Source organism: Rosa rugosa, chromosome 1 (assembly GCF_958449725.1).
Source record: "Rosa rugosa chromosome 1, drRosRugo1.1, whole genome shotgun sequence".
NCBI lineage: Eukaryota > Viridiplantae > Streptophyta > Magnoliopsida > Rosales > Rosaceae > Rosa > Rosa rugosa.
In genome coordinates, this window is record NC_084820.1 from 3,010,581 (window position 1) to 3,035,125 (window position 24,545).

Here is a 24,545-nt window from a genome sequence, read left to right on the forward strand (position 1 = left end):
GAATTCATTTTCTGTATTTCTTTCCTTGCATTTATCACTCACTTTCTATTATTTTATTGTATTAATAACAAACATTTTGATAATTTTCGAAAAAGAAAGTTGATGAGAAATTTGTATCGCATAGAAAAGATATGATGAAAGTAATTTATTCTTTTTGTTAACCTAACGGGACCTAGAGTTTCGCCACCCCGATGTGAACAATGTAAGAAGAAGCCAAATATGGAAGGACACCTCACGCTCACCCGTCACCATTTCAAATTCAAGATTTTATTAACACGTTACCAAAAGAAACTAAATTCCGAAGAAGCAAAATTACAAAGGTACGAAAACGAAGACGAAGACGAATGGTGGAATTGGAAGGTTCCTTCTTCCCTTTCGAACGTGCACGAAACGAAACGAATCACTTCTCTTCTTCCTCTCCTCTTATCTGCTCTCTGTTTAATCCCAACCGTTTTACTCTGACCCCTTCTCACAGTCGACCCACCTAAAAGACTGAACTGCCCTTCTGCTTTCTCCTACTACCTGGGGATTGATGATGGCCATGGCCCTGGGCCGGAGAAACCGATGAAATTGGGGTTCTGGGTTTCGAAGAGGGGCTGAGTTCCGGAACTGGGTCTGAAGAATTTCGAGCATTCGTTCTTGGGTGGCGGAGGATTTTTGGGGTTTGTTCTGAAATTCTTGTTTTGGGTTTCTTTTGACTCTTTTTTTTGTAGCTTCTGTGTTCAAAATTCGAGATGGTTTTGCGGGAAATAGAGTCTCTGATTATTCATTGGTTGTTTGAGATTGTTTGCTTTGATGAGTTTAGGTGATCGGAAACCTGTAGTGCGTTCTGTTGATACCCAATTTTTGTTCTTGGCATTCGATTTTTCGGAGATTGTGATAGAAGAGATTGAAGCACATTGCGGGTTAGGATTGATATTAGAGGTTTAGAAGGATCAGTAGAACAGGAAGTGTGTGTGTTTTACTAGATTTTTTTGTTTGGTAGAATTGTGGATTTTTCAAGTTGGGTTTAGCAATTGGAGTGGTTTTGAGGAACTTGTAGGTTGATTGGTTTTAGTGTGATTGTGTTGTGTGTCACTATGTCGGGTGGCACACCAACCGGTGGATATATGAGGCAGAGGCATAGCCAGGGCTATGCGTCGAGTGGAGATGATCTTGAGGATGATGCATGCTCGATGATGCATAGTCCGTCAGCTTCGAGTCCGAGAGTTTGGTCAAAGAGAGAGATTGCGGAGAATTTGATTTGGCTTGCCTCGGCAGCAGGCATTGTGTACTTGGGTGATTCGAAATCCAACTTGATATATCTCTTGTGGCATGATGACCGAATAAGAAGGTATGCAATTTCATGTTTCTCTGGTTTGCTCACATAGAATTTCTACTACTTGTTATTGTTTCATTAGTAAGTATAGTAATTTATGACATAGAGGAGTAATAGTAGCTGAAGATGGTTGGTAACTGATTTCTCATACATGCTCTGACAGAGCTTAAAATTCACCTTGCTTTGTTGTTATTCAATCTCGAATGGCAGATTTGGTTAGGAAAAATTGAACAATGTACTCTATTCCTTGCAAATTGGTTGCTGTAAATTTATCCTCTGCACAATGCTAGCAATATGCTTCTTCATGTGTGTTCATAGAATACAGCTGAATCGTAGCATGACCAAATTCTTCATTCATTGTATAGTAAGTTTGTGTATAGTAAAGTAAAACTTTGACTGGTCACAAGGCTAGTAAGTATAGTAAGTTTATGCAATTCTAGCAAGTATGGTAAGTTTATGGTCAAGTCAATCTAGCATGGATTTGCTTAAGATTTGGATTATGTCTTTCAGTATAGTAAGTTTATGCACTGTAATCGTTTGTGTTCGCAATTCCAGTAGGTATGGAAAGTTTATGGTCAAGTCATTCAAGCATGGGTTTGCTTAAGATTTGGATTATCTCTTTCATGATTTTGCCGCATTTGAATTGCTGTAAGGTTTAAACTTTACTTGCATATATTAGTAGTTCCTCAAGAATTAGATAGTTTGTTCATTGCTGAGATTCAACGACATTTACTGTTGCATTTTTTCTTATCTCTTTCATGTATCTTGTAGATTGCCGTTGTACATTGGGATGGTGGGTGTGGTTTTGAATTTTATCATCTTCTGTTACACAAGTATGTCAGCATGGAGTGTCGGGCGATTTGATGAAAAATGGGAATTAGCAAGTATATCTGCTCTGCCGTTTGTGACACTACTTGGTGCCATTTCCTTTTGCCTGTAAGAGAAACTGTTCAGTTACCTTATACATTCATCAGGTGTTATGTCTATGTTGCTGCTTCTGACTTGTTTGATCTGTTCTTTGGCAGGTTCTGCTTTGCTCTGTGGCCAATATGGGGGGTTTTGACCCTTCCTCTTCTGGTACATCCCAAACTAACTTCCATTTTATTCATGTAGGTGAACAGTTTAGTACTTGTGGCAACTGTCTAATTACTCTATTCACGTTGTTGCAGTTCACGCTGTTTATGGCAGGCATGGTTATATTTCCATACATTATAATTGGGATATTTAGGAAACAACATGATGTGCTGCGTACAGATAATGCCTTCTCAGATTTTAGTGAGAAACAATACTGACCTAGATCAAGAGCTGCTAACTCAACCATGGATGAACTGTCACATCAGTAGTGGAGCGATTATTGTCTTTCAATCAGTCAGGTTTCGATTTTACATACACATTCTTTTGATGATACACTCGATAGTACCACATAGTTCTTTACAAACTGGAGCAGACCGGTTGGGATGTTGATGCCAGCGAGCGTTAGTTGTGTAAAAATGTTAAATTTTCTGGATACAAACTATCATTAGGGAGGAGGTTCTGGCATTGATTTGGCAGAGATTCAACGACATTTACTGTTGCCAGAACCTCCTCCCTTTGTTTCTGGTATGAGTCCATCTTTCATTAGGGAGGAGGTTCTGGCATTGATTTGGCATTACAAAATTCAGTTCTCGTTTACGTTTCTCTTTTAGATTTCGTGTCTCTTATATTTTCTGTTGGTGTTAATGAGCTATGATTACACCATATTTGCACACATATTTTCGTCTTGGTTTGAAGACATTTGTGATGCTGGTGAGTTTGAGAGTTGCAAATTCAGCAAAGGTGCCCAGCATCTTCAATAGTCTCTTCTATAGTCTTGTAATTCCTTCATAACATCTTTCAAGAACATATCCATTGACTTACCAAGAAAATTGCAAGGGTTCATCTTCACCTGTTAAGGAAAAGCTGCGGTAAAATAAGATTGGAAGCTTCCAGAGTTGAAAATGTTATCTAGAATTGTTCTATGGTCCTTAGTTCTTAATCTTCTTCCATTTGATGTTTGCTTCTTCGTTTTCTCTACCGGTTTTCAAGTATCTAAGCTTATTCTATTGCAGTTTTTAAATCGATTTCTATAATTTGCCATGTAGTTTGGTTTGGAACACATTGATGGCAGCATAGCAAAGGAAAACCCGGCCTGATATGAGTGACAATTTGACATAATCCAGCTAATCAACGTTTTTGGCGAGTACGGATTTTAGTGCTCTACTTTCATCCACACATTATTTTTAATGTGTCTTCCACATTATCTCTAATCTAAATTTAAATCAAATAGTAGTGAATAAACAAGTCAATGGTTAAACCTCTTCATAACAATAGCTTCATCGTAGAGCATTATTTTCGGAACGTGTTGAAAATGATGAAATATCAAAATTAGGAATAAATTTTTTAGTAAAAAAAAATTACTTTCAAGAGTTTTTAGTTCAGTCAAAAAAGTGTTAAAAAATTATTATTTGAATGTGGAAAAATTTTGTGAGATATGAGAAATTGGAATTTTGGCAAAAAACATGTGTTATTTCACTTATTTGGGTAAAATCATGGTCTTGGAATTCCTTTTCTTTTGAGAAAGTTGAGGTTCAAATTTCAATGGAGTTTAGCCGTAGAGGACCTAAGGTGTGAATTTTATATATCAAGTATCAAGACTATAAAATTTTACTTTTTCACAAACAATTACTAAAGTATAATATAAGTTGGCCAAATTTTACATGGTACATCACCTAGTCCAATTTTAGCTTTCAATCTTTTCACATCGAATTTTCTTAAGAAATTTAGGTAGGTGATCCAATACTCCAATAAACCAAAAATAAAAAGAGGAAAAAGTTAGTTGCAGCAAAACATTACGTGTCAAGAAACGAGGGAGCAATGCCAATCTTTGAAATGAGTCATCAACGTGGAACCTACGTGTAATCGACATCATTATCTAAAACTTAACATGCAGCTCTGATCATCCTCTATATATACAAACCCTGATTTGTAGCCCTCTTCTATTGTCTATCCTTGCTAATATACACCCATCTTCTTCTATTTCTGCTATAGAATCTGTTGTTGGATTGAAGAATAAATAGCTAGATTTTCCAAGTTCCAGCCTCTGTGGAATTGTGCTTTGTAGAATTGTGGCTAAGCTAGAGATCAAGGAAAAACAGGTATGAAAGAAAGAATGGGAAATCCTCTGCAATTGAAGTCCTTGAATCACATATCACTGGTTTGCAGGTCGGTCGAGAAATCCATCGATTTCTACCAGAATGTTCTTGGCTTCTTTCCCGTTAGGAGGCCTGACTCCCTAGACTTCAATGGTGCATGGTATGATCGACAACATTCCCATTCTTGAAAGCTATTGAATAATTATGGTTTATTCTTTCATGTTGATGTAATGTCTAAGCTTGATTTTGTTTAATCAAATGTATGTAGGTTATTCAACTATGGCATTGGCATTCATCTCCTTCAAGCTGAAGACCCCGAGAAGCTGCCTAAGATCAGCCAGATTAACCCCAAAGATAACCACATTCCTTTCCAGGTCTCTCTTTCGTTTTCCTTTTAGATACTTTATATAATGGTCCTTCGTGTATAGGGTCATATTTGATACATTAATGCATCTCTACATTATGTACACAAATTAATTCTATCCAGCGGGTAGTTGTACACCTTATTTACAAGCAATGGTCTTTTTCCGAAAGGACTAATCTATCGCTAGCTGCATGTATCTTATCTACGTTTATGTATCAATTAATGCGTTACTTGTTAGTGTAATGTAGGAATCCTCTGGTGTTTAATGACTAGAATGACATAAATATGCAGTGTGAGAGCATGGTCAGAGTGGAGAACAAATTGAAGGAGATGGAGATCGAATACGTGTGGAGCAGGGTAGAGGAAGGAGGGATCAACGTTGATCAGCTCTTCTTCCATGACCCAGATGGCACCATGATCGAGATCTGCAACTGTGACAACCTCCCTGTGATACCCCTAGTTGGAGATCAACCTCTCAGATCTTGCACAGGTGTGAAGTGCAAAGTGCAGCAGCAACAGCAAGAAGCAATAGCCCAGATGAAACCTCAGCAGCAAACCATGACCTGCCTGCGTTCTAATTCTATACACATGAACGAAGACTATCTTCCTTGTGCTTGATTTATGTGAGAAAATTGATGTGATCCATATATAATTGCTAATTAATGCTTAGATCGATATAGTTAGTAGTTACTACTTCTTGGCCTGTGAATATGTAAAATCCCCGGTGTTTATGAGATGAATAATAGTAACCATATATGGAAAAACACAAACCCAGCTTTACCTAAACATCAAATGCATTGTTAGATTTGTATATCTCGTAAAGTTGGTTGATGGAAGAGTTTTGCGCTTTTATGTATTTTGCAAAAATATAAGACATAGTGTACGTAATAATGTCTCAAACAACTTGTACGTGCAATGGGTGACAATAGCTAGGGAGATCAAGAGGCTCACTATGATTATGCAACCAAGCAAAAATACGCCTCTTCTTCAAGCTTTTGAAGGATGACAAGAGCGCTACAAACGACGATTTGAAGGCCAATCACATGATTCATTAAGCACTGCCGCACTGGAGGCAATTATGTTTGCTTTGAACAAAAGTAAGAGAAACTAAAATAAGACATTGCAAAACCGCTAATACCAGACGACTTTTAATTGGTAAAATTTCTATAGCCGACGAAATTTCGTTGGCAAAACCACTAATGCCGACTAGTTTTCGTTAGCAAAACCTCATGAAGAGGGTTTCTAATCCAAAAAGTCTTATGAAGAAGGTTTCTAATCTGAAAGCCTTGTAGTAACCATTTGGCCTCCAGGGCTGAGATAATGAAGCTTGATCAAGGAATTAATTAATATGTATGAAAAGTGAAGAATTGGGAGCTCCCTTCAGTCCAAAACAAAGATGGCAGAATATCTCAGACTTATATATAACCACCGGTTTGGGCTGCAAGGAACTCCCATCTCTGCAATTTTCTCATGAAGGTACTTGAAAATATTAAGAGATCAAGGGAAAAGGAGGAGAAACAAAGAGGTATGGCAATGATGCCGTGCGGATTTAGTCTTATAATGCCAAAGAGTTTAAGTTAAGGTGGTCTCTACTTCTCTCCTTCCCCTGTATATAGTCTTTGTTGACTTGTAAAAGAAGAGCTTTAGCTACATAATTCACTAATTAAGAGGCAGATGAGCTACAATTAAGCACGACATGACTCGGTTCCATTAAGCTCTTCAACCACCATTTCTAAAACAGTAAAACTACATATATGCTATAGTTTCATGAATATTAACAAGGAGCTAGAAGAGGAGACAGTATTTAATAAAGCAATGGCTTGAAGATGAATGCCATGATGACTTGACGAGTGACATCTAACAACACCAGATGATAGATATCGAGGCGGATCGATATGAAGTTTCCATTCAATTGTTTCCCAAAAACAAAATGTAATACTTGTTTATGTTCTTTCTCCATTTTCCTCTCAAGGAAAATGAGATTAGACTCTTTTCCATTCCATAATTCCTTAAATTAGTTACAGGATAGCGAACTTAGCATATAATATTAATTCCTTTTAGCTAATTTTAGCTATAATATTGAATATGCAACATCCAATCTACTCTCCCTAGTTATAGCATTAGGTTTGATGATTTATTTGCCCAAGGAAAAATATTACTCCGATTTGGCAGTTGGTAGATTGATTTGAAACACCATGCCATCTCAATTTCTTGTAATATAAGAATGGTTTGGTGCACATAAGGCGATGCATAACCGGCCATTTTCTGTGGATTTGAATCATCTGCTACAAATCTCAGATATTTGGTGAGTTTCTTTGAGTGGTTGTGGATTACACAAGAAATTCAGATTCACAAACAGCTCACATCTCAGGCCCTCAGGGCCTCATGCCCTCATTGTCATGGAAGTATGAGAATGAGAGAGGGATACATAATTTGCTTGCTTTAAATATCAAAAACGACCCTCTCCCAAGTCCCAACCCAATGAAAGGTCTGGTGCTGAGATTTTTGCCCACAGAATCTGTCCTTTGGAAACTGGGGGTCACCCACTCACCCGGAGCTTGTAACTTATTTCAAACCCTACATGGAGAATGGAGAGTGTATTATTATGAAGATAAGCAACTAAAATACATACTCATCCATCAGCCCCATCAATGTCTACTATAACAAACATGCCTCTGCACACCCCACAAATTTTATGTGACATTTATTGTGGAAAGAGATTTGGTAGGCAAAGCTCTTATTTTAGTATTTTATTAGGTAGGTTTTTGGGTATATGAAGGGTTCTGTGGCTCAGAGCTGGTACAATGGCTTGAGTCTACCAGAACCAATGGACAAATTGTTATGAATATCATAGGCAAAATCACATAATACATCTTTTTATAGGAACTTTATATTTATTTTAATCTTCCGAGCAAGATAGAGAGAGTCTTATTCGATTATCATTATTTTAATTTTTTTGAGGTAATTCATTGAATTACATTATTTAAACTTTTTCAAAGTTTTTAGATCCTTTATGAAAAAGTGTAGTACATGCACATAAATTTTGATGTAAAATGAGGTTTCTACTTTCATTCGTATCCCTAAAACTCATCCCTAGTCAAATTGGGGCATGCATTTACCTTCACTAGCACCGCTAAATTTGTCCATCAGTAAGCATATGAAGGATTGAAACTATGCTTCGGCAAAACAAATAAAAGAAAACCATGCAAAATTTTGGATCTAACATACAAATATACAATAGAGAGAAATTTGATCCCTTTACATTTTTTTTCTCCAACAAAATTTTATTTCAAAGATAGAGCACATGTTAGGTCATGAAGATGCTTAGTAACGTTCCTTTGACTAAAATCAAACCAAGGATTTCGGCTTCCTAATCTTCAGAATATTGAAAAATCCACATTAATCAAACATATTCTTTGAATAAAGTTCCTTATATATCGTTTCAACTCTTTTCTTCTTTCAATGGTTTGTTGAGGATTCCAATTTGAGGAAAAGAACTCCGAAAAAAAACAAGGGTGGTTACAGAACATAGTCAATTGTATATGAGTCGGAGCTACAAATCTATACAAACTTGTGCTGTCCTACTCCTCTATAATGTAATCGATCAATTCTATATAGGTGGATACTGTTAAATTATAAATAAGAGAAGCAAATCAAAGACAGCGACCCTTTTTGTTGGCTACCCCAACAAAATAAACGGTGGAAGGTAGGAAGGGTCTGGGGGTCCTCTCCTGGTCTGTCTGGAAAACCAAAAACCATTGCTGACAAATATTGCCCCAAACAGTAATTACCAGCCTCCACCATTATCATATAGCCTCATAACCATTATTGAATTCAGGCAACAACAACAACAAAAATGTCCTATCTAGCTTGGATCTATGTTAATCTTTAAGATCACCACACAATGAATCAAGCACAAAAAGTTGACATATTAGTTTTACAGCTCATGTAGTAATCTGGAGTAGTCTGTAATGAAAAAAAAAGAAAGAGTTCGATACGATTCATGTACTAATCCAGCCTAGTCTCTAACCAAAGAAAAGAATATGTTCGCGCGGGAACAATAAAATGAGCGAATGCATTGATAAAAGAATTATGAGAGGAATGCTAGCAACATTTTCTTTAACCAACTTGTGCATTAAATAAATCATTGCTAATATTTCTCGAAGATAAGATATATGCATCAATTTGCGAGCACATGCATCAACACCATTAATCAAGCATGAGGTAGTGAATAAGAATTTGGCTCAAAAACGACACACGAGTCGATTGTCTTATCACTCTTTTTTTTTTTTTTTGAAAAGTGTCTTATCACTCTTATTCAAACAAGTTACCAAACTAATCGATCATGGAACTATGGAAGATATAAATATCCATGATTACAGGCAAGCACACATGGTTTGCTTCTATAAACTATGTTACCGTCCTAAACCATTAATCAATCAATTTATACCCAAAGCCTTTGTGGCCATGATTCCACACAGTCCCCATTTCATCATTATATAGTTTTGTACCACAACAAACAAATCAACTCAATTAAGAAAGAGAGCCAGAGAGTCCGAGTCGCAGAAATGAACACCCCTTTTCATGACCATGAGAAGAAGCCGAAGAAGAGTTTCATGTCCTCGTACAAACCCAGCCCCGGACGTCACCTAAAGCCGGACTCTAAGCCTGACATGGTGGATAAATACCCGGTTTTACGTAGCTGGTTCAGTTTGTCCAGGAAGTCGAAAACACGTCAAGAAGTTCTAGATCAATTTGAGCATGCTCAGAGTCAAAGAGAAGAACCAGATAAGCAAGTTGGAGTGGTGGTGGAGTCAGCAAGAAAGTCGGTGTCTCATGTCGAAAGCAACTTGGTATCAGTAGCTTCGTTTCTTCAAGTGAAGGTCTTGGTCTCAGACATGCCTGGCTTCATGCAAGTCCATGCCTTCCGCAGCGCTAGAAGAACCTACGACAGTTTGGAGAAGTTTAGCCCAAAACACATGGCTTACAACCTCAAAAAGGTACGCTAATGCCGGTCAGCTAGGCTTTTGTTTTCTTAATAAAACGAGGATTAGGCGAGATTAGCTTTTCGGGGTTTGACTGTGTCTAAATTGTAATTTTTTGATTGATTTCATACTATAATCGTTGATAGGATGAGTCTTTCAGAGGCCAAGACAAATGTGTTTGGATATACGCGATTGTGTTCTTGCTTCTTGGAGTTTCTTTTTGGAGTTTCTCTTCTTTTTTGTTGTTGATGATTGACGATGTGGGATAGATCGTATAGAACAACCCCACATGGGAACAATATTGAATGTTGAGGAAGACAATGCGCTGAGCCAGATCTTATATTCTTGGTGTTCAATTCTGAATACACAGCACGATGTTTCTCTTTCCCTCTGTCTATCGTTAATGGGGCCACTGTCCTCTGACCCCTTCAGAACATGGAATTCTGGATCTTGGATCCGGAATACTGTTAATGAAATAACATATTTAATCTCTTTGATACATTTTATCGAGCATGTTGCGGTTTTAATAAATAAACTAAGTTGACTTTCCATGCGCAGGAGTTTGATAAAATGTATGGACCGGCATGGCATTGCATCGTGGGCTCAGGTTTCGGGTCATTCGTGACCCATTCGACTGGTTGTTTCCTGTATTTCTCAATGGAGAAGCTATGTATTTTGTTGTTCAGAACTAAAATCCAGAAAGCTGAGGTTTGAGTCTTGTGATTTGTCTCTCTTTATGGACTGAGATGGTCATTATTGTGTTGTTAGAGTGTGCATAATATCAAATTACATTGTAAAACATATATAAATTTGAACTTTAATTTGTTACTAAACACCGTTATGATCAGCCTTTAGGTGCTTTCTGACCTTCTCTTCAGCGAGCCTTTATCCATCATGGCTCGGGTGATCATAATTCAAAAATTGTGATTTACTCATGCAAAGTGCATGTGCAAATGAATGTGAAAGGGTGATGAAAATCAGTAAAACAAAATCATGTTTTGACCGTCATGGTTATTATGTGATATTGAGAGTCTGGAACTTGTTGGAGAGGAAAGATCTCACATTGGAAAAGTGACAAATAAAATATAACTTATAAGTGGGTGGCTCTTACCTAATTGTACCGAGACTTTTTGTAATTAAAACCCAACACCTATTGGGTGGTTAAGTTGGGACAGTATCGGTACCACATAGAACCAAAAAGAATGGATGTATCCTTTTAACACATGTATTCATGTAGATGGATCCTTCTTAGAGTATTTAGATTAAATTCTACAATAAAAAGATGTGTTTTGTGACACAAACGAGTAACTCACAAATCCCTTGGGCTTTATGTCAATGAATTGTAGGATGGAAATGTATATTTGTGTTTATTTCTAATATCAGCATCTTTCTCTTAAAAATAATAACAAAAAAATTAATATTATGGCTGAATGATATGTTCTTGTCATGTTGGTCTTGTTTCCGACAATATATTTTTGTTCAATTAATCCGCCTGCCCAAATTTCATGCATGTGGAATGAAATATACACAGAGAACTAGAAAATTAAGCATCAAATTAATTGGCTGAAAACAAATTAGCACGCTGAATAAGAATTCATATTTCTCATTAACGTTGGCGACGATCACTTGCTCTAAAGAAATTGAATCATTGCAAGAATGGATAAACAGAAAGGAAATGTAGGACTCGAAGTGAGCTGAACACAATCTTTTGTGTGATGCCTGTCCATTTTGTGCAATTTGCAAAACCTCTTCCCCTTCAGCTTAGGCAAGTCTTTATATAACTGGGGATTGAGCTGGCTTCGCAGAGCGAGTCAAGAATGGATTGCCAATTTGGTCTGACCCTTCTTTTCTGGTCCTAATTTCCTAGTTGCCTTTCTTGAAATTGTCCAAGCAAGAAGAATGGTTCTGTTGCGGGACTTGCGGCTGCTGATTGCCAAATGGCTAAATTAAGATGGCTTCTTGTGTTTGTCCAAAGCATAATTGGGTGGTCAGGTTTAGTTTTTGTTTTCATTATCCTAAATATTCATCATTAGGCCAATAAAAGGAATTGATTAGTGCTTGGTTTGGACTTTGGCAATTATACTTTCAACTATGAACGACAATTGATTCTTTCTTCAAACTAACTAAGCAATGAGGATTGGTTACCTGAAAGTGTGGAAAGCTTCATATTTGTCTATATAATCGATCAACATATAACATGTCGACTTTTCAGTTACATTGTGAAATTTGAACATGTATTAGTCCATCTAATTCCGTCAACTTTTCAGTTACATTGTGAAATCATTCAGGAAAAATTTTGTACTACCAAGTATTTAAGTAAAATTTATGTTAAGTATATTAATGTATATAACTATCATCATAAAGAACTTGTCTACTGTTAATTAGTCACACGTGATTGTGATTCATGACCGAAGCATGAAGTGATGAAGGATCTTGGTCAGTAGTGATGGAGAAAAAAAGGCAAGGGAAGGTAGGGTAAGTGGGACTTAGAAGATAGGGTAGCCGATTTGGTTATGACATTTCTTGATCATGTATTATGGTGGATTAGCTTGATACCGTGTGTTGTTTGGTGATGGGATACATATCCGATTCAATTTCACTCAACTATTTATGTTCTTCAAACAAATTGATACTAGTGGCTACAAGATTAATAATCATAAAAAATAAAAAATATATATAACAACGAAGAAAAAGAAAATTAAAAATATGATTGGGTGCACCTTATCCTATCCTTACGTGTCCACTTGAGAATAAGCCAAAAATCCTCACTGGCTCGAGGCTCACTCTATTCATTGACTATGAAATGCATACCAAGACATTTAGGATTGGAGGACGAATTAGCTGATGCTTTATTAGCTGTCTACATTTCACATCCTAATCCTATAATAATTATGCCCGGGACCAACAACACCAAATTTTATTTACCAAAACTAATTATGACATTTATTAAGGCAAAATTCCGATTCTCTTTCTTCATCGAAAATACTGAGGATTTAGCAGCGTTTTTTGTACAGTTTCACTGAATCGAACAAACCAGATCATATCTGTTAGACTAAACTAATTTGAATGACGCGTAGTTACAAGTCAAGGCTAGAAGAGTCCGCTCGCCTTTGGGTGTTCATTGTTTCGATGATGACCTAAATCTAAACCAAAGCATAAAACTTTGTTTCTATGTTGTACTCGTATCAAAATTTAACTCTAAAATAAAGCCTAGAGGCGACCAACTATTAGAATATAACGGCCGGCAAAGATATAAAACAAAACATTTCAGATGAAAACAAAGTTGGTACTTTACCAAAATACCAACTAAATAAACCAACCAGCACCCTCCAGGTCTCTGACATGATTGCATAAATAATAGTATGGTATGGTCTTATATCGAAGAATAAAATGGTACTGCTAGATGCTAGACGCGTAATGGCATGTGCTGTCCTAGACCTAAAAGGGCCACAGTGTTATCATGTAATTGGAAACTTTCAAACTAACACATTGAAAACAAGTCAATAATTGGTTTTGGTTTTCAGAACAAATATAAAACCAGCACAACTTTGTTGAATAGATCAAATTACAGTTCCCACTCTCTTTGAACGGTCATGGGAGGAAAGGTTAAACACAAATGATTGAAGAAGAACCCAATTCAAACCAGGTCACTTGGGAAATTAGCAACATAACCCTAAATTACGCATTCGGACAGAAATTACCTCTAATGATTAACGATCTGGTATCATTTACGTCAAATAATTTTTTACCTATGATCGACAAATTAATATATAATAGCGTAAAGCAACATTTTTTTTGTAGCTAAAAGGGTGGACAATACCTAAAGATTGAAGAAAACAAGCCATTAATCCAACCAAAGTGGCGTAAATTATGTCCTAATAATCGCATCATTATTTTATTGAGCAATCATAAAAACATGATCCTAGTAGTATGTAGCTAAAGAAGCCGCTAGATCAAACCCAAAAACCACACCAAAACTTCATCAAATCTTTTTCGAAACTCAAAAGGAGCAAGAAGAAGAGAAAGAAAGAAAACCCAAACATGATAATGGAATGGCCCATAAATAGAGAAATGACAATGAAATTCTAGAATTGATAGCTCACCACCACCACAACACCCAAGTATTTTAATTATACATTTTATCATTAACATTAACATTACAATCACTCACAAAAAAAAAAGGAAAAGAAAAAAAAGAAATGAAATTCAAGCAGTGTTTAATTAAATTTTTTTTTTTTTTAAAAAAACTAATTTAAATGGAGCAAACACCACCTACTTCGATCTCCGCTGGTTCGATCTGGGCCGCTTCGACGCCGCCGGCTTTCCGAATACTCCGCAACACCCGGAGACCTTCGGCGACGGCGGGTCCATCATCGGCGGCGCAACCTTGACCGTCCGATACCCCCTCCCTCCCGGAGCTCCGCCGTCAGCTGCAGGACCGTCGGAGCCGCCTCCACCGCCGCCGCTCGCAGCGGCGGCAGCTTCAGCTTGCTTCTCGGCCTCGACTTGATTCAAAGCCCTCTGTAGAAATTTGTCGTCCCAAATCAAACCGGAAGATCCTTGCCTCCTGAAAGTGCTCTCTGACCTCTGCAATTCCGCCATCGTCGATTCTCGATTTCCGAGATCCCCTCCGATATCAGATCTCTAGAATTGTTGAGATCGGTTCCGGCTTTATATGTGTGAGAATTTGAGATGATGAGGTTTGAGAAGGTCTAGAGGATTCTATGGGGGGGATTGGAAGCGTGCCCCAAATGGTGAAGCTGAGCTGAGCTATAATAATAAGCGTCGTTGGACTTTTCTTTTCAGGCACTTTTATAATATAAAGAGAGAAAAGGGAGGCATCTAATGGGCCTTGGTTACGTCGTTTTAGTTCTATTCATGTCGTTTTTGGGTCACCACGGAGGTTGTGGCTTCCTTATTCTTCCTTGTGTGTTGACTATGATCCTAAACAGTTTTGCTTGTTAGCGTACCTACGTCGGTGTTCTGAATTTCTTCTCTTGTGTTTTAGTCGACTCTTTAGATGAAAATAAAAGTGAGAAATTAAATCTCGGGGGTTGGATGAATTTTGATTAGTTTTTTTGATACTCGAAGGAAAATTTGATTATTGAAGATATTTCATTTAGAAAAATAAAAGCTGTTAATAGCCTAAGTGTGTCATAGTTACAAAGAAAAAAGTCTTCCATAGCCAGGTGGACCTTTAGTAGTTGACATCTACATTCTACATCTACATTGGATTATAGGAAATATGTACCTTGAAGCTAAAGCTTTACATTGAAAATTAGGGCATCAATGGAGACTAAACTAATGGGTAACTTTATGAATTTCATAGTACCACTAGAGCAATCCTGCTGAGATGGTCAGTGGATTTTGTGGTTAGTCATGCTCAACTGTCGGTGAATTTAGATCCAATAAAAATTAACTAGTCTTTCTCCACACATGCTCTGTGTGTGCAAGTTATTATTATTTTTTTCAGAAAAAAAAAAAAAAAAAATCAGAGTTAGTTATTACAGAGAAAAGTAAAAGTGAGTTGTGGATACTTTTTTTATTTATTTTTTTAATAAAAATATATTTTTTAAATGCCTTAATTATCCTTCTGATTTAATTAATTCTCAAAGTTTAAAAGATTTTTAGAGTCATTTCTGTCAAAATTCTAAATTTTAGATAACAAACCTTCTTCTTAGATAATAAGCTCATTATACTGAATGCCGATTAATTGACAAACTCTTTTATAAAATATATAAATGTTGTCATATCATCCGTTGGTCATTACTTTGTAGAGGCCGTGTGGACTATTAGGCGGGCTTGGGTAACGTTTATATAAAACCCACAATAATCTATTACCACATGAAAATGAGTCTTTTTCTCTCTGCCCTTCTCGACCATCTTGCCTCTTGGTCAATCTTCTTGTCCTAAAACTTCTAAAAGAATGTGGGTTTGACTTGGTCAAAAGAGGGAATGTGTTAGGACTGATTCCCCTGTCAATTAGCTGTGCTGTGTGATTAAAAACACTAACTTGGAAGACATTATCAATGTTGATTCTTCTTGATGTTCTCATTTGGTGAACCATTATAGTAGAAGACTAGAAGTAGGACAAATCACACACAAGTTAAACGAGAATATCATGCATCAGATGACCAGAACTAGTCAATGTTACTCCCAGATATAGGCGAAGAAGGAAAGAGGAGAAAATAAACCAAATGAGGAAATATGAGCAGAAACGACCCCAGTAAAAGATGGCTCTCCCTGTGCAAAAATCAAAATGAGCTTCTTTTCAGTGGCTTCAAGTCTCTGTAGGGAGCTAGAGTCTGTCATGGAACGGCTTTTGAATGGTAACTAAGATGTCTGGGGGCAAAAGTAGGCTCAACATCTGTACTCCCAAACAAGTTTCTTGCACCCTGGAATTCGGGAAGCTAACTTTGAAGTGCATATTATAGTCTTCTCCCTTGAAGAAAAAGGTCTCTGAAAAATGCAGGTAAGCTTCTGCTGCACAAGGCACACACACCCGCACAATCTTCATCTAGTAAGTATTTCTATAAATCTAATTCCACCTAGTAATGGTCACGAAAAACATAGTCTTCACTGACTAAGCGCCTGTCCTGCAAGTATCTTTCTTCAGTTGCTGCCAGAACCGCTCCTGTCAGCTAGCTTCCTTTTCTCTTTTAGAATTTCAGTGAAAGGTTTAGGGCCCTGGAAGTCATCTCGAGTTCTCTGCACACATCTTGATTTCCTAATACCACGTCCATTTTCCTCTGCTTTCATCTTCTCTTCTTTGATCTGAGCAAGTGACTTGGGTCCTGTAAAGACAGTTGAGTCCTCTATAGATGATCTCTTGTCCCTTGGTATAGGTCTCCTTGAGAACCCAGATGAAGGAACCTCTGGCTTAGCCAGCCTTCTTTCCTGATGTTTCCGAGATATGTAATGCTGTGTATGCCTATGTGGACGACGTTCAATTCCAGCATTGTTAAATGATTCATTCTCCCTGCGTGATTCGAAAGTTCTGTTTTCCACTTCTGATGCCAATCTTCTCTGCCAACCTGTATCGTGCCTTTGAGGCCATTCTTGGCTTCTACCGATCAACTGAAGTGATTCATGCATTCTCGATAATCCAGAACTTGAATAATCATCAATCACTCTGCGTCTTCTCAGGTGGTTTCGGAGATCCAAACCATCCTGGTCATCGACTGCCACTTCCAGTGGCATAAGCTTCCTCTTGCGGGACAATATGGAATCCAACATTCTATCCTCTGCATAGCCATGAATACTTCTCTCATTACCAAAAAGGTACCTGGTATCTAGACAATCATAGGAGTCATAAATTTGGTTTTCATGCAAAAGTTCAGCACCAGGATGCTGGGGATCATACTCATCTGGATTGTCATAATCATGCCACTCCTTATTTAGTTCCCAGTGCTCTCCGTCAAGTGTGGGAAAGTACTCGGGGCTATCCTCCTCTGATTTACCATCAACAAGAACATCAAAGCCTGGAGAGGATTCCCACCATTCCTCTTGCACAATAAGGTCATCTGATCCCTCCTCTGAACTCTGATCAGTGAATAAGGGAGATTTGCTATGAATAGAGCCTTCTGCTGGAAGGAGCAAGGAGTTTGATCTAATTTCATCAGCCTCTTCATCCCCATATTCAGAAACATGAGGAGAAGCACTTTTCCGTAGTTGTTCCTGATAATCAAGATCCTGCTTAGGCTGGAATCTTGTACCAACTGTTGCCTTTGCCGCAGTTTCCAAAGGGTTGTGGTGTGCAACTGTTGGTGCTGATACTGTTTCATTTACTGTGGATGCCTTGTTTTCTGAAGGAAGTGCTTCAGTACATGCAGAAGCTGTGTTTGAACATTTCCCAGTTGATGCACTACCATCAGCGTCATGCAAGAAAGAGCACCTATCACCTTTATTGCACATCCCATTCAAGTAAAAGTAACAAGGAATGTTGCTCTTGTTTGCAGAAATAGAAGATGGGGTGGTCTCTGATGGTGCTGCTTCATGCCCCTCCAATGGCTTTATAAACAAAACCAAAGATTCAATCAGTAATCAAATGACCGAGGAATTATAAACAGTATGTCACTAAAGGTCTAAAGCAGCCATAAATCAATAAATTTTCAGTAGACTATTCCAAAATTTTTCTGTAATGAAAGCATCAATGCCATTAAGTATTACGCACTAAAATGTCCATACTCTCACTTGTTCAAATGTCAACCATCAAGGATTCCTAATATTTTTATTCCCAAAACAGTACTAGAAACTATATGTTACAAGGAATTTTAGCACTTCAGCAGACCATTATACACTGCAGTTCAGTCATTGATTCTTAAGAATGTCAAATTAAAGAAAACGTGTTTTTCATCCTCAAAGTGTAATTGTCTAAAACATATCATGACTTATGTCAGCACCTATCTACAAACAAATTCCGGACATTCATGGAACAACAGAAGGATAATGGGAAGCTTACAGGATGCCTAAAAGCACAAGTTGGATTAAAACAGTCCCCAGCCAACCAATACCAGCATACTTTTGGGTTGAGCCTCGCCATCTTGCTGTGTCGAAACTCACATTCAAGTCCCTGAGATAAAACACCAACACCAACACCAAAGTCACTCCCCAAACAGATAACAAACTCAATATATCTCCAAAAAACAGATTCTCTTGTCCCAAAAAAACACATTACGAGTCAAACATGGAACACGAAACCATCCAACAAAACAAGGAAAGTTACTGATTATCACCAACAAAAGGCAATACACACTAAATCACAAACAGAAGTCAGACACAGAAACAATTTAGCTGTTCTTCGAAATCGTAAACAAAGAAAATAAGTACTCTAACTTGCCTATATACACAATCATAATCGTCTAGCAAACCCTGAAACAAGAACCCAAAAGACACAAATCCAGCACCCCCATGATAAAATTTGCATGGCATTGCAACAATGCACAATGTAAAAACAAACCCTGAAACACAAATCTCTACTGTACTCAGAAACCCTAGAACCTTCAAATGTAGGTAATCCGATAATGGAGAAAACGAAATCGTTGGTAATTGTTTTGATGACGGACCTTGTCGCAGGCGGGAGGAGAAGCCATGAAATGGACGCAGTCGGTGTTTCGATTCAGCAAATCTTGTTCCTCCATTGCAAAAAATTGGATACCAAAAACCAAAGATGGTTAAGCAAAATTGGAAATGGAGATGATCGGAACAGAGAGAGAGAGGGGTTATTGATTTTTTTTGTTCGGGGTTTTATTCCGAGGTATTTTGGGCCACTACCCACTAGCACTTCTCGTTTGGGGTTTATACTTTATAGGTGTTGCACTTACCTCGCTCTTTTTCTTTTTTTTTTAATTTAAAGTTGATCGAGCTGCCTAACATGAAATCATTAATGTCTAACATTCGAGTCCCAATTTGTACCGGTTTGCGGCCAACAGATTTAAGAGTTTTCAGATTTGTGCACTTGCAGTGGGGAATTTATTTAACTTTACTAGTATATCCTCACAGACCTCGGTTCGAGTACTCACTCAGTAAGAGTAATAAGTTAATTACCTCACCCCGATAACTAAAAAAAAAAAAAAAAAACATATTGGATTTTTCTTCAAAAATATATATCAATGCAGCATATACCACGGATCAAGCTCTCCATTTCAAGAAACTTTGGACTTAATAAGTGGCCGAATGAAAAATATTTAATCACGTGTTTAAATTCTATTAGTCGGCGAAGTTGAATCAGGTTTGCCTTCCTGTTACCATGTTCAGTGGTAAAACAATTTGTAATAGAATATAATTCAGCGGCAAAAGTACCAATATTCTCTTTCATAAAACCAAGGTATTCACCTCATCATGCAAAAGTAGCTGATTCCTATGCACACTAGGATTCCATTTAAAATGATATAAAACTTCCCTCAAAGAGAAGTCGGGTTTGCTTCCTATGAAAACATCTTATTGCAGCAAACTGTTCCTAGTAATCACTTCAAAAGCTAAATGGCCTTTGCTAATCAAAATTTGTAAACCATTTCTTCTGTGTAACCAAGTTCTTTTAGTATGCCCCTGAGCTGCAACAAAGCAAAGAGAGAACTTATCAGAGTGCAAAGCGGGAAGAAGGGAGAATTGGTTATCGGTCATTAGCCATTAAAAAGCACGATATGCCTTTCTTACCTCTCCTTGTGAATAGTCTTTAGCCTTGCCACCAGATATGTGTTCCATCATTCCAGGAGGACCGCATACCTGCACAAGTAGACAAGTTGAAATGAAGGTTGGTCGATGAGTTCGAGCAAATGTTGAACTAGTAACTAAACTTCTGTTAATTTTCTAAGTTGTACATAGTTATACTATAATACTATATGCAAAAAGTACATGAGCAACTCTTCCGAATAACACTTACAAGGATGAGAGTATCTTCAGCTGGACCAGGTAAGCCTTTAATTGCCATGTCCTTTGATATGTAGCCTTTACCTCCTTTCCAACTCTTTGTTGGATTATCTACTGTGTAAAACACCTGAATATTTTTTTTTTCATAGAATACAGTCATATTCTGTGAGATAAATTATCCAATTTGGAATGGCAATAGTATTTTTACAATGAGGCAAATAGTACCTTCAAATTAGGGTGGCTAGCTGCAAGTATGTCAAGTTTCTGTTTAAGCAGTATGTCATCTGGTGAGACATTAGCATAAAGCAGTGACACCTATGCCATCATCAAAGTTTAATATTTTCCATTAGACATTATGTTCAGGAGGGTATAGTGAATAGTTACATTGGATTGACATTAAAAAATGACAGTCATATGTGTGCGCCAAATGTAGAATTGCAAAGGAAACTCTAGTTAGACTCACCTTGGTAGCGTCATCAGGATTTTTAAGTATAGCCTCAATGACCTGAAGCATTGGAGTAATACCAGTACCACCTGCAATCTGAATGAAAGAAAGAAATTACACTTGAGAGAGGTAACCAAACAGATTTCTTGTACTTGGATCATCATAACCTTTATAAGTAGTCAAGAGATGGATATTCTTTTGGCCAGAAAATAGGAAATGATAATTGCACAGTAGCAATTAAAAAGCAGGATATGCCTTTCTCATAATCTGGTTCAAAAACCATATGTTCACAAGTAGTAATAACAATCAACAAATGACTTGCCACTGGCTATTAATTTAAAACCGTTCCTAGATAACTTGCTCTTACCATGCCAATATGTTTCTTCATGTTGGGAACATATCTCAGCTTTTCAATGGGCCTGCAAGAAAAGAGACACCTGATTATAAGACAACGTCGAGTGTATCCTCTACCTACCATTGCCGGTGGTAAATGTAGGTTACCCCTTCACTTCAACTACATCGCCTGGTTTTAAGCTTGCAAAATGCTGGCTCATTTTCCCTTCTGGATACACCTACATACAGTTCCGATAAAAGGAAAGAAACATAAAATTGCTTCATTTAATCAATAAATCCTTAAACACACAAAGCAAAGCATCAGAATATGTGACCAGCATAGACAGCATACCTTAATCAATAAGTCAAAGTATCCCTTGGAATCTGGATCTGATATAGGAGTATACCTGGATATATAGGCACGCCAAATAAATTTGAGAAGTTAAGCAGATAAAAATTGAGAACAACCAGACAATGGAAGTCCTACTATAAATGGATTTCAAATGGTACATAATCAAGTTCCAAGAACAGTGATGTTTGGAAAGAAACACTTACGGCCGTATGACATATTTTGGTTTCCCTTCAGCATCTTGTCCAATTGGAGCCCTAGTGTTTCAAGACCACATCAAAAGAAATTAGATATAGTGACGAACTTTAATAAGGAATTCCATGACATAGCAGAGTATACCTTGTAATGAGGCATGAAGCCACATCTAAACCTAACTTGACATTTGGGTCAAATGTAAATCTGCAATTTTTGGAGGAAAAAAGGTAATCAGTAAAAAAAACATTTATATGGGACATGCTCGCACTATTTGCAAATCTAAGAGAAAGTTGAAAACATTGCCCTTTATAGTGCCTCTGATCAAAATAAATTTGAACCAGGAGAAATATCAAATATCAAACAATATGGATAATAGAGTCATTGATGATTGGCAGAGACCAGAAGATTCTACCTGAACAATTGAGTATTGTGGCTAACTCTTGCCGTGTCTTGGAGCTTAAATTCAGTCCATTTATCTGGATTAAGTGCTGAAAACACATTAAAAGCAACTATTCAGTATGAATTTAGTGGTGACAAAATTGGATATATGGCATGTCCAGGAATCATGCTGACATAATAAGTTGCTAATACTTCAAGATGAAAACCTTTCAGCTAAATATATACTCCTACAAAGTCCAACCAATTTGCTTCTGAGTGTTTGTTGGAAAAGAGAGACTCACCAATTTTTGGACCTGCCTGTTCTTTGATTTCATCTAGATAAACCTGTGAATGAAAGAAGTAAGTGCATTCAATACTCAATACCAAAGAACAGATTTACTCAAATAACTTGCTACCATGGCTCATATCAAATGACTTGCAGTTAGCTGAAATGTAGCATGCCAATGTATCACATGCAGGTTTTACGAAGAAAGCAATGCACATAAAGAACGCCATAACATCTTTCCTTCGACTTATCAATTGATTAAATTTAGTTAACAAGGAAAATCAGATTGTCCACTGAAACTTAAGTGATACATGTCTACCAAGTGCTAACCCAACAGCACACTAAATCTCCTCTATTCATATCACTCTTTGAGCAGCAGAACTATATCAATTATCTTATCAAACACACTACTTGTCTTATCGAAAAGAAAAACCAAATGCATGAACCAATTACTCCAAACTCCATAGAATGTGAACGCAGGATCCTCACCTATCATATATACTACACTACTTGAAAATCAAAATCCTACTCATTTTAGTTAACCCAACACTATACTCCAGAATCAACCAGGCCGGCATCGAATCACGATCAACGCAAATTAAGATCACCTAAAACCTAATCCAGTACTCCACACACCACAACCACTGAGCTACACTGCATTGCAAGAGTGATAAACAGGACTAAAACCTAGACGAAATCGGCGAGAGAATCTTACCGAATCGGCCGACGAGTGGTAGTAGATATACGAGATTCCGCCGGAGACAGCCGCGAGTGCTCCGATTGGAAAGCGGAAGCCGGGCTTAGATTGGCCGGCACCGGCGCCGGCGGCGAACGCAGAGGTGAAGGCGGTTGGGGCGGCCTTGGCCAGTCTCTGAAAGAAGGCAGCCATTTCCCCTGAAAGCAAAGCACAATGCTGAAGAAGAATAATCAAAGGGAGGGTTTTGCAGAATTTGCTGTTCTTTTCCTTTCAGTGGGAAATGAAAATGATCTGGTAGATACGCGGCGGCCATTAGTTTTCTACGCCGCTTGCGTGGAGGTCAGTGATTCGCTGACCGCGGAGGGTGTAACATTCAACGTGCGACTGCGCTGTACCCAAGTCAGACACTTATATTTTGGATTGGGCGGCCATGAGAGTCGAATATGGGCCTGACCTTTTCATGAGTCTTCGATCTAGCCCAACAAATCACGTCGGGACATCGGACAGAATGGTTCTGTGTCGGTCCAATTTTTTTTTTTTTTTTTTCATGAATTTATTCGTCCGCAAACGGGTGTTTGGATTATTTTTTTTTTGAACTAAAGCATCTCAAGTACTTTGCATTAATAATAGAGGTAAGACCAGAATGATCATTACATATCCTTCCACTACGAATGACCATTACATATCCTTCCACTACCATCTACAGATAGACAAGAAGTTGTGATAAACACACCACGGTGATACTATGTATAGGACCATTCATTCAACAAGTCATGCTCACTTATTCAAAGTAAACCTATTCAACTATGACCAAGCAAAGCATAGTAATAGGTTAGTCTAAACATAAAAACTAACTAAAAAATGGGTACAAGGACCCAATAATTATTTTGGACCCAAGCGGAATTGGCCCAGAATCAATTTTCCATGCTCCAAGCCCAACCAGTGGCCCAAGGAGCTCATTATGATCACTGGCGCCGCCGCTCCGCGTCACCACCCTTGCGCTATGTCGTCCAGCGTCGCCGCAACCATCATGCCCACAGGGAGTCAATGACGTGAGGAGCTGCTCGGATAGGGCAATCGTTGAAGCTTCACCGAGGACCATCACCCAGAGCCCTGTTCGATCATCTTCAGCTTGCACAACCCCATCAAATCTGGTCGGAACTAGATCACCGCCAACAGCCAAACGAGATCGGTCATCCTGACTTGCTATATTTGGTCAACAAAAGCTTTCATCATGATTCCCATTGCACAACACTCGCTCCAGAGAGGTGATGCCGAAGCCTAGGCTTGAATTTGTCGACAGTCGTCGACCCTTAGAGGGAGTCGCTGTAGAATAACGACGCTGAAAACCTAGCCCAAGACGGCTAGGGTTGAGAGAGAGCGTAGCGCTCATTTTTTTTAAAGAAATTGTTAGTTCGTAAAATAAGAAACTTTTTATGTTTTTGTTATGAGAGGTTTCTGCCACAAATAATTTGTTGATTTTGGTGTGTTTTCTTTTATAAAAACTTTCATTCCTTCATCGGCAAAAGTGTGTCTTTTTTTATTTTACTTTTTTTATGAGAGACATTCAAAATCTTAAGTAATAGTTAAGCAAAAGTGCTACTTTAGTTCTTAATTAATTCTTACTTCAAGAAAGATGAAGAAGAATTTGTGCAAG

The 24,545-nt window shown here is 37.8% G+C and overlaps 6 protein-coding genes across 7 annotated transcripts; 3 read left to right on the forward strand and 3 right to left on the reverse strand.

The window, feature by feature from the left end:
* Positions 1-285: 285 nt before the first annotated feature.
* Positions 286-3,155, forward strand: LOC133710493 (uncharacterized). Of its 2 annotated transcripts, XR_009846712.1 has the most exons (5): positions 286-1,333; positions 2,090-2,254; positions 2,344-2,395; positions 2,488-2,848; positions 2,947-3,155. XR_009846712.1 is itself a non-coding variant. In XM_062136570.1 (4 exons), exons 1-4 carry the CDS (start codon positions 1,080-1,082, stop codon positions 2,608-2,610), a joined length of 594 nt encoding a protein of 197 aa, XP_061992554.1. In that variant the 5' UTR covers positions 286-1,079; the 3' UTR covers positions 2,611-3,155. The 2 variants fall into 2 exon arrangements, 1 of the variants encoding a protein (XP_061992554.1); XM_062136570.1 differs by having other exon boundaries at positions 2,488-3,155.
* Positions 3,156-4,325: 1,170 nt separating this feature from the next.
* On the forward strand, positions 4,326-5,638 carry LOC133710498 (glyoxylase I 4-like). Its single transcript, XM_062136583.1, has 3 exons — positions 4,326-4,648; positions 4,757-4,862; positions 5,144-5,638. The coding sequence occupies exons 1-3, from the start codon at positions 4,494-4,496 to the stop codon at positions 5,468-5,470; spliced, it is 588 nt and encodes a 195-aa protein (XP_061992567.1). The 5' UTR covers positions 4,326-4,493; the 3' UTR covers positions 5,471-5,638.
* A 3,623-nt stretch (positions 5,639-9,261) lies between these two features.
* LOC133726973 (uncharacterized) lies at positions 9,262-10,670 on the forward strand. Its single transcript, XM_062154603.1, has 2 exons — positions 9,262-9,852; positions 10,396-10,670. The coding sequence occupies exons 1-2, from the start codon at positions 9,421-9,423 to the stop codon at positions 10,549-10,551; spliced, it is 588 nt and encodes a 195-aa protein (XP_062010587.1). The 5' UTR covers positions 9,262-9,420; the 3' UTR covers positions 10,552-10,670.
* Positions 10,671-14,109: 3,439 nt separating this feature from the next.
* On the reverse strand, positions 14,110-14,439 carry LOC133727020 (MAPK kinase substrate protein At1g80180-like). Its single transcript, XM_062154646.1, has one exon. The coding sequence runs from the start codon at positions 14,437-14,439 to the stop codon at positions 14,110-14,112; it is 330 nt and encodes a 109-aa protein (XP_062010630.1).
* Positions 14,440-15,536: 1,097 nt separating this feature from the next.
* LOC133710514 (zinc finger CCCH domain-containing protein 34-like) lies at positions 15,537-19,149 on the reverse strand. The gene is made up of 3 exons (XM_062136605.1): positions 18,903-19,149; positions 18,299-18,409; positions 15,537-17,847 (listed from the first exon to the last, which is right to left on the reverse strand). Exons 1-3 carry the CDS (start codon positions 18,975-18,977, stop codon positions 16,450-16,452), a joined length of 1,584 nt encoding a protein of 527 aa, XP_061992589.1. The 5' UTR covers positions 18,978-19,149; the 3' UTR covers positions 15,537-16,449.
* A 472-nt stretch (positions 19,150-19,621) lies between these two features.
* LOC133710523 (NADH-cytochrome b5 reductase-like protein) lies at positions 19,622-23,141 on the reverse strand. Its single transcript, XM_062136616.1, has 13 exons — positions 22,907-23,141; positions 22,208-22,250; positions 21,940-22,015; positions 21,672-21,731; positions 21,539-21,589; positions 21,336-21,390; positions 21,152-21,222; positions 21,018-21,069; positions 20,669-20,746; positions 20,431-20,520; positions 20,219-20,332; positions 19,993-20,061; positions 19,622-19,889 (listed from the first exon to the last, which is right to left on the reverse strand). Exons 1-13 carry the CDS (start codon positions 23,078-23,080, stop codon positions 19,833-19,835), a joined length of 990 nt encoding a protein of 329 aa, XP_061992600.1. The 5' UTR covers positions 23,081-23,141; the 3' UTR covers positions 19,622-19,832.
* Positions 23,142-24,545: the final 1,404 nt, after the last annotated feature.

What these genes read in the sequence shown, in the direction of transcription:
- LOC133710523 (XM_062136616.1), bottom strand. Translation starts at nt 23,080, where the DNA reads ATGGCTGCCTTCTTTCAGAGACTGGCCAAGGCCGCCCCAACCGCCTTC. An exon ending in CCAAAATATGTCATACGGCC is followed by an intron (nt 21,391 to 21,538) that starts GTAAGTGTTTCT and finishes CTATATATCCAG; the next exon opens with GTATACTCCTATATCAGATC. An exon ending in ATCCTGATGACGCTACCAAG is followed by an intron (nt 20,521 to 20,668) that starts GTGAGTCTAACT and finishes ATGATGGCATAG; the next exon opens with GTGTCACTGCTTTATGCTAA.
- LOC133710498 (XM_062136583.1), top strand. Translation starts at nt 4,494, where the DNA reads ATGAAAGAAAGAATGGGAAATCCTCTGCAATTGAAGTCCTTGAATCAC. An exon ending in CTAGACTTCAATGGTGCATG is followed by an intron (nt 4,649 to 4,756) that starts GTATGATCGACA and finishes AAATGTATGTAG; the next exon opens with GTTATTCAACTATGGCATTG. An exon ending in ATAACCACATTCCTTTCCAG is followed by an intron (nt 4,863 to 5,143) that starts GTCTCTCTTTCG and finishes ATAAATATGCAG; the next exon opens with TGTGAGAGCATGGTCAGAGT.
- LOC133726973 (XM_062154603.1), top strand. Translation starts at nt 9,421, where the DNA reads ATGAACACCCCTTTTCATGACCATGAGAAGAAGCCGAAGAAGAGTTTC. An exon ending in TGGCTTACAACCTCAAAAAG is followed by an intron (nt 9,853 to 10,395) that starts GTACGCTAATGC and finishes TTCCATGCGCAG; the next exon opens with GAGTTTGATAAAATGTATGG.
- LOC133710493 (XM_062136570.1), top strand. Translation starts at nt 1,080, where the DNA reads ATGTCGGGTGGCACACCAACCGGTGGATATATGAGGCAGAGGCATAGC. An exon ending in GGTGCCATTTCCTTTTGCCT is followed by an intron (nt 2,255 to 2,343) that starts GTAAGAGAAACT and finishes GTTCTTTGGCAG; the next exon opens with GTTCTGCTTTGCTCTGTGGC. An exon ending in TTTTGACCCTTCCTCTTCTG is followed by an intron (nt 2,396 to 2,487) that starts GTACATCCCAAA and finishes ACGTTGTTGCAG; the next exon opens with TTCACGCTGTTTATGGCAGG.
- LOC133727020 (XM_062154646.1), bottom strand. Translation starts at nt 14,439, where the DNA reads ATGGCGGAATTGCAGAGGTCAGAGAGCACTTTCAGGAGGCAAGGATCT.
- LOC133710514 (XM_062136605.1), bottom strand. Translation starts at nt 18,977, where the DNA reads ATGGAGGAACAAGATTTGCTGAATCGAAACACCGACTGCGTCCATTTC. An exon ending in CTCCTCCCGCCTGCGACAAG is followed by an intron (nt 18,410 to 18,902) that starts GTCCGTCATCAA and finishes GTTTTATCTCAG; the next exon opens with GGACTTGAATGTGAGTTTCG. An exon ending in CTTGTGCTTTTAGGCATCCT is followed by an intron (nt 17,848 to 18,298) that starts GTAAGCTTCCCA and finishes TTGTTTATAAAG; the next exon opens with CCATTGGAGGGGCATGAAGC.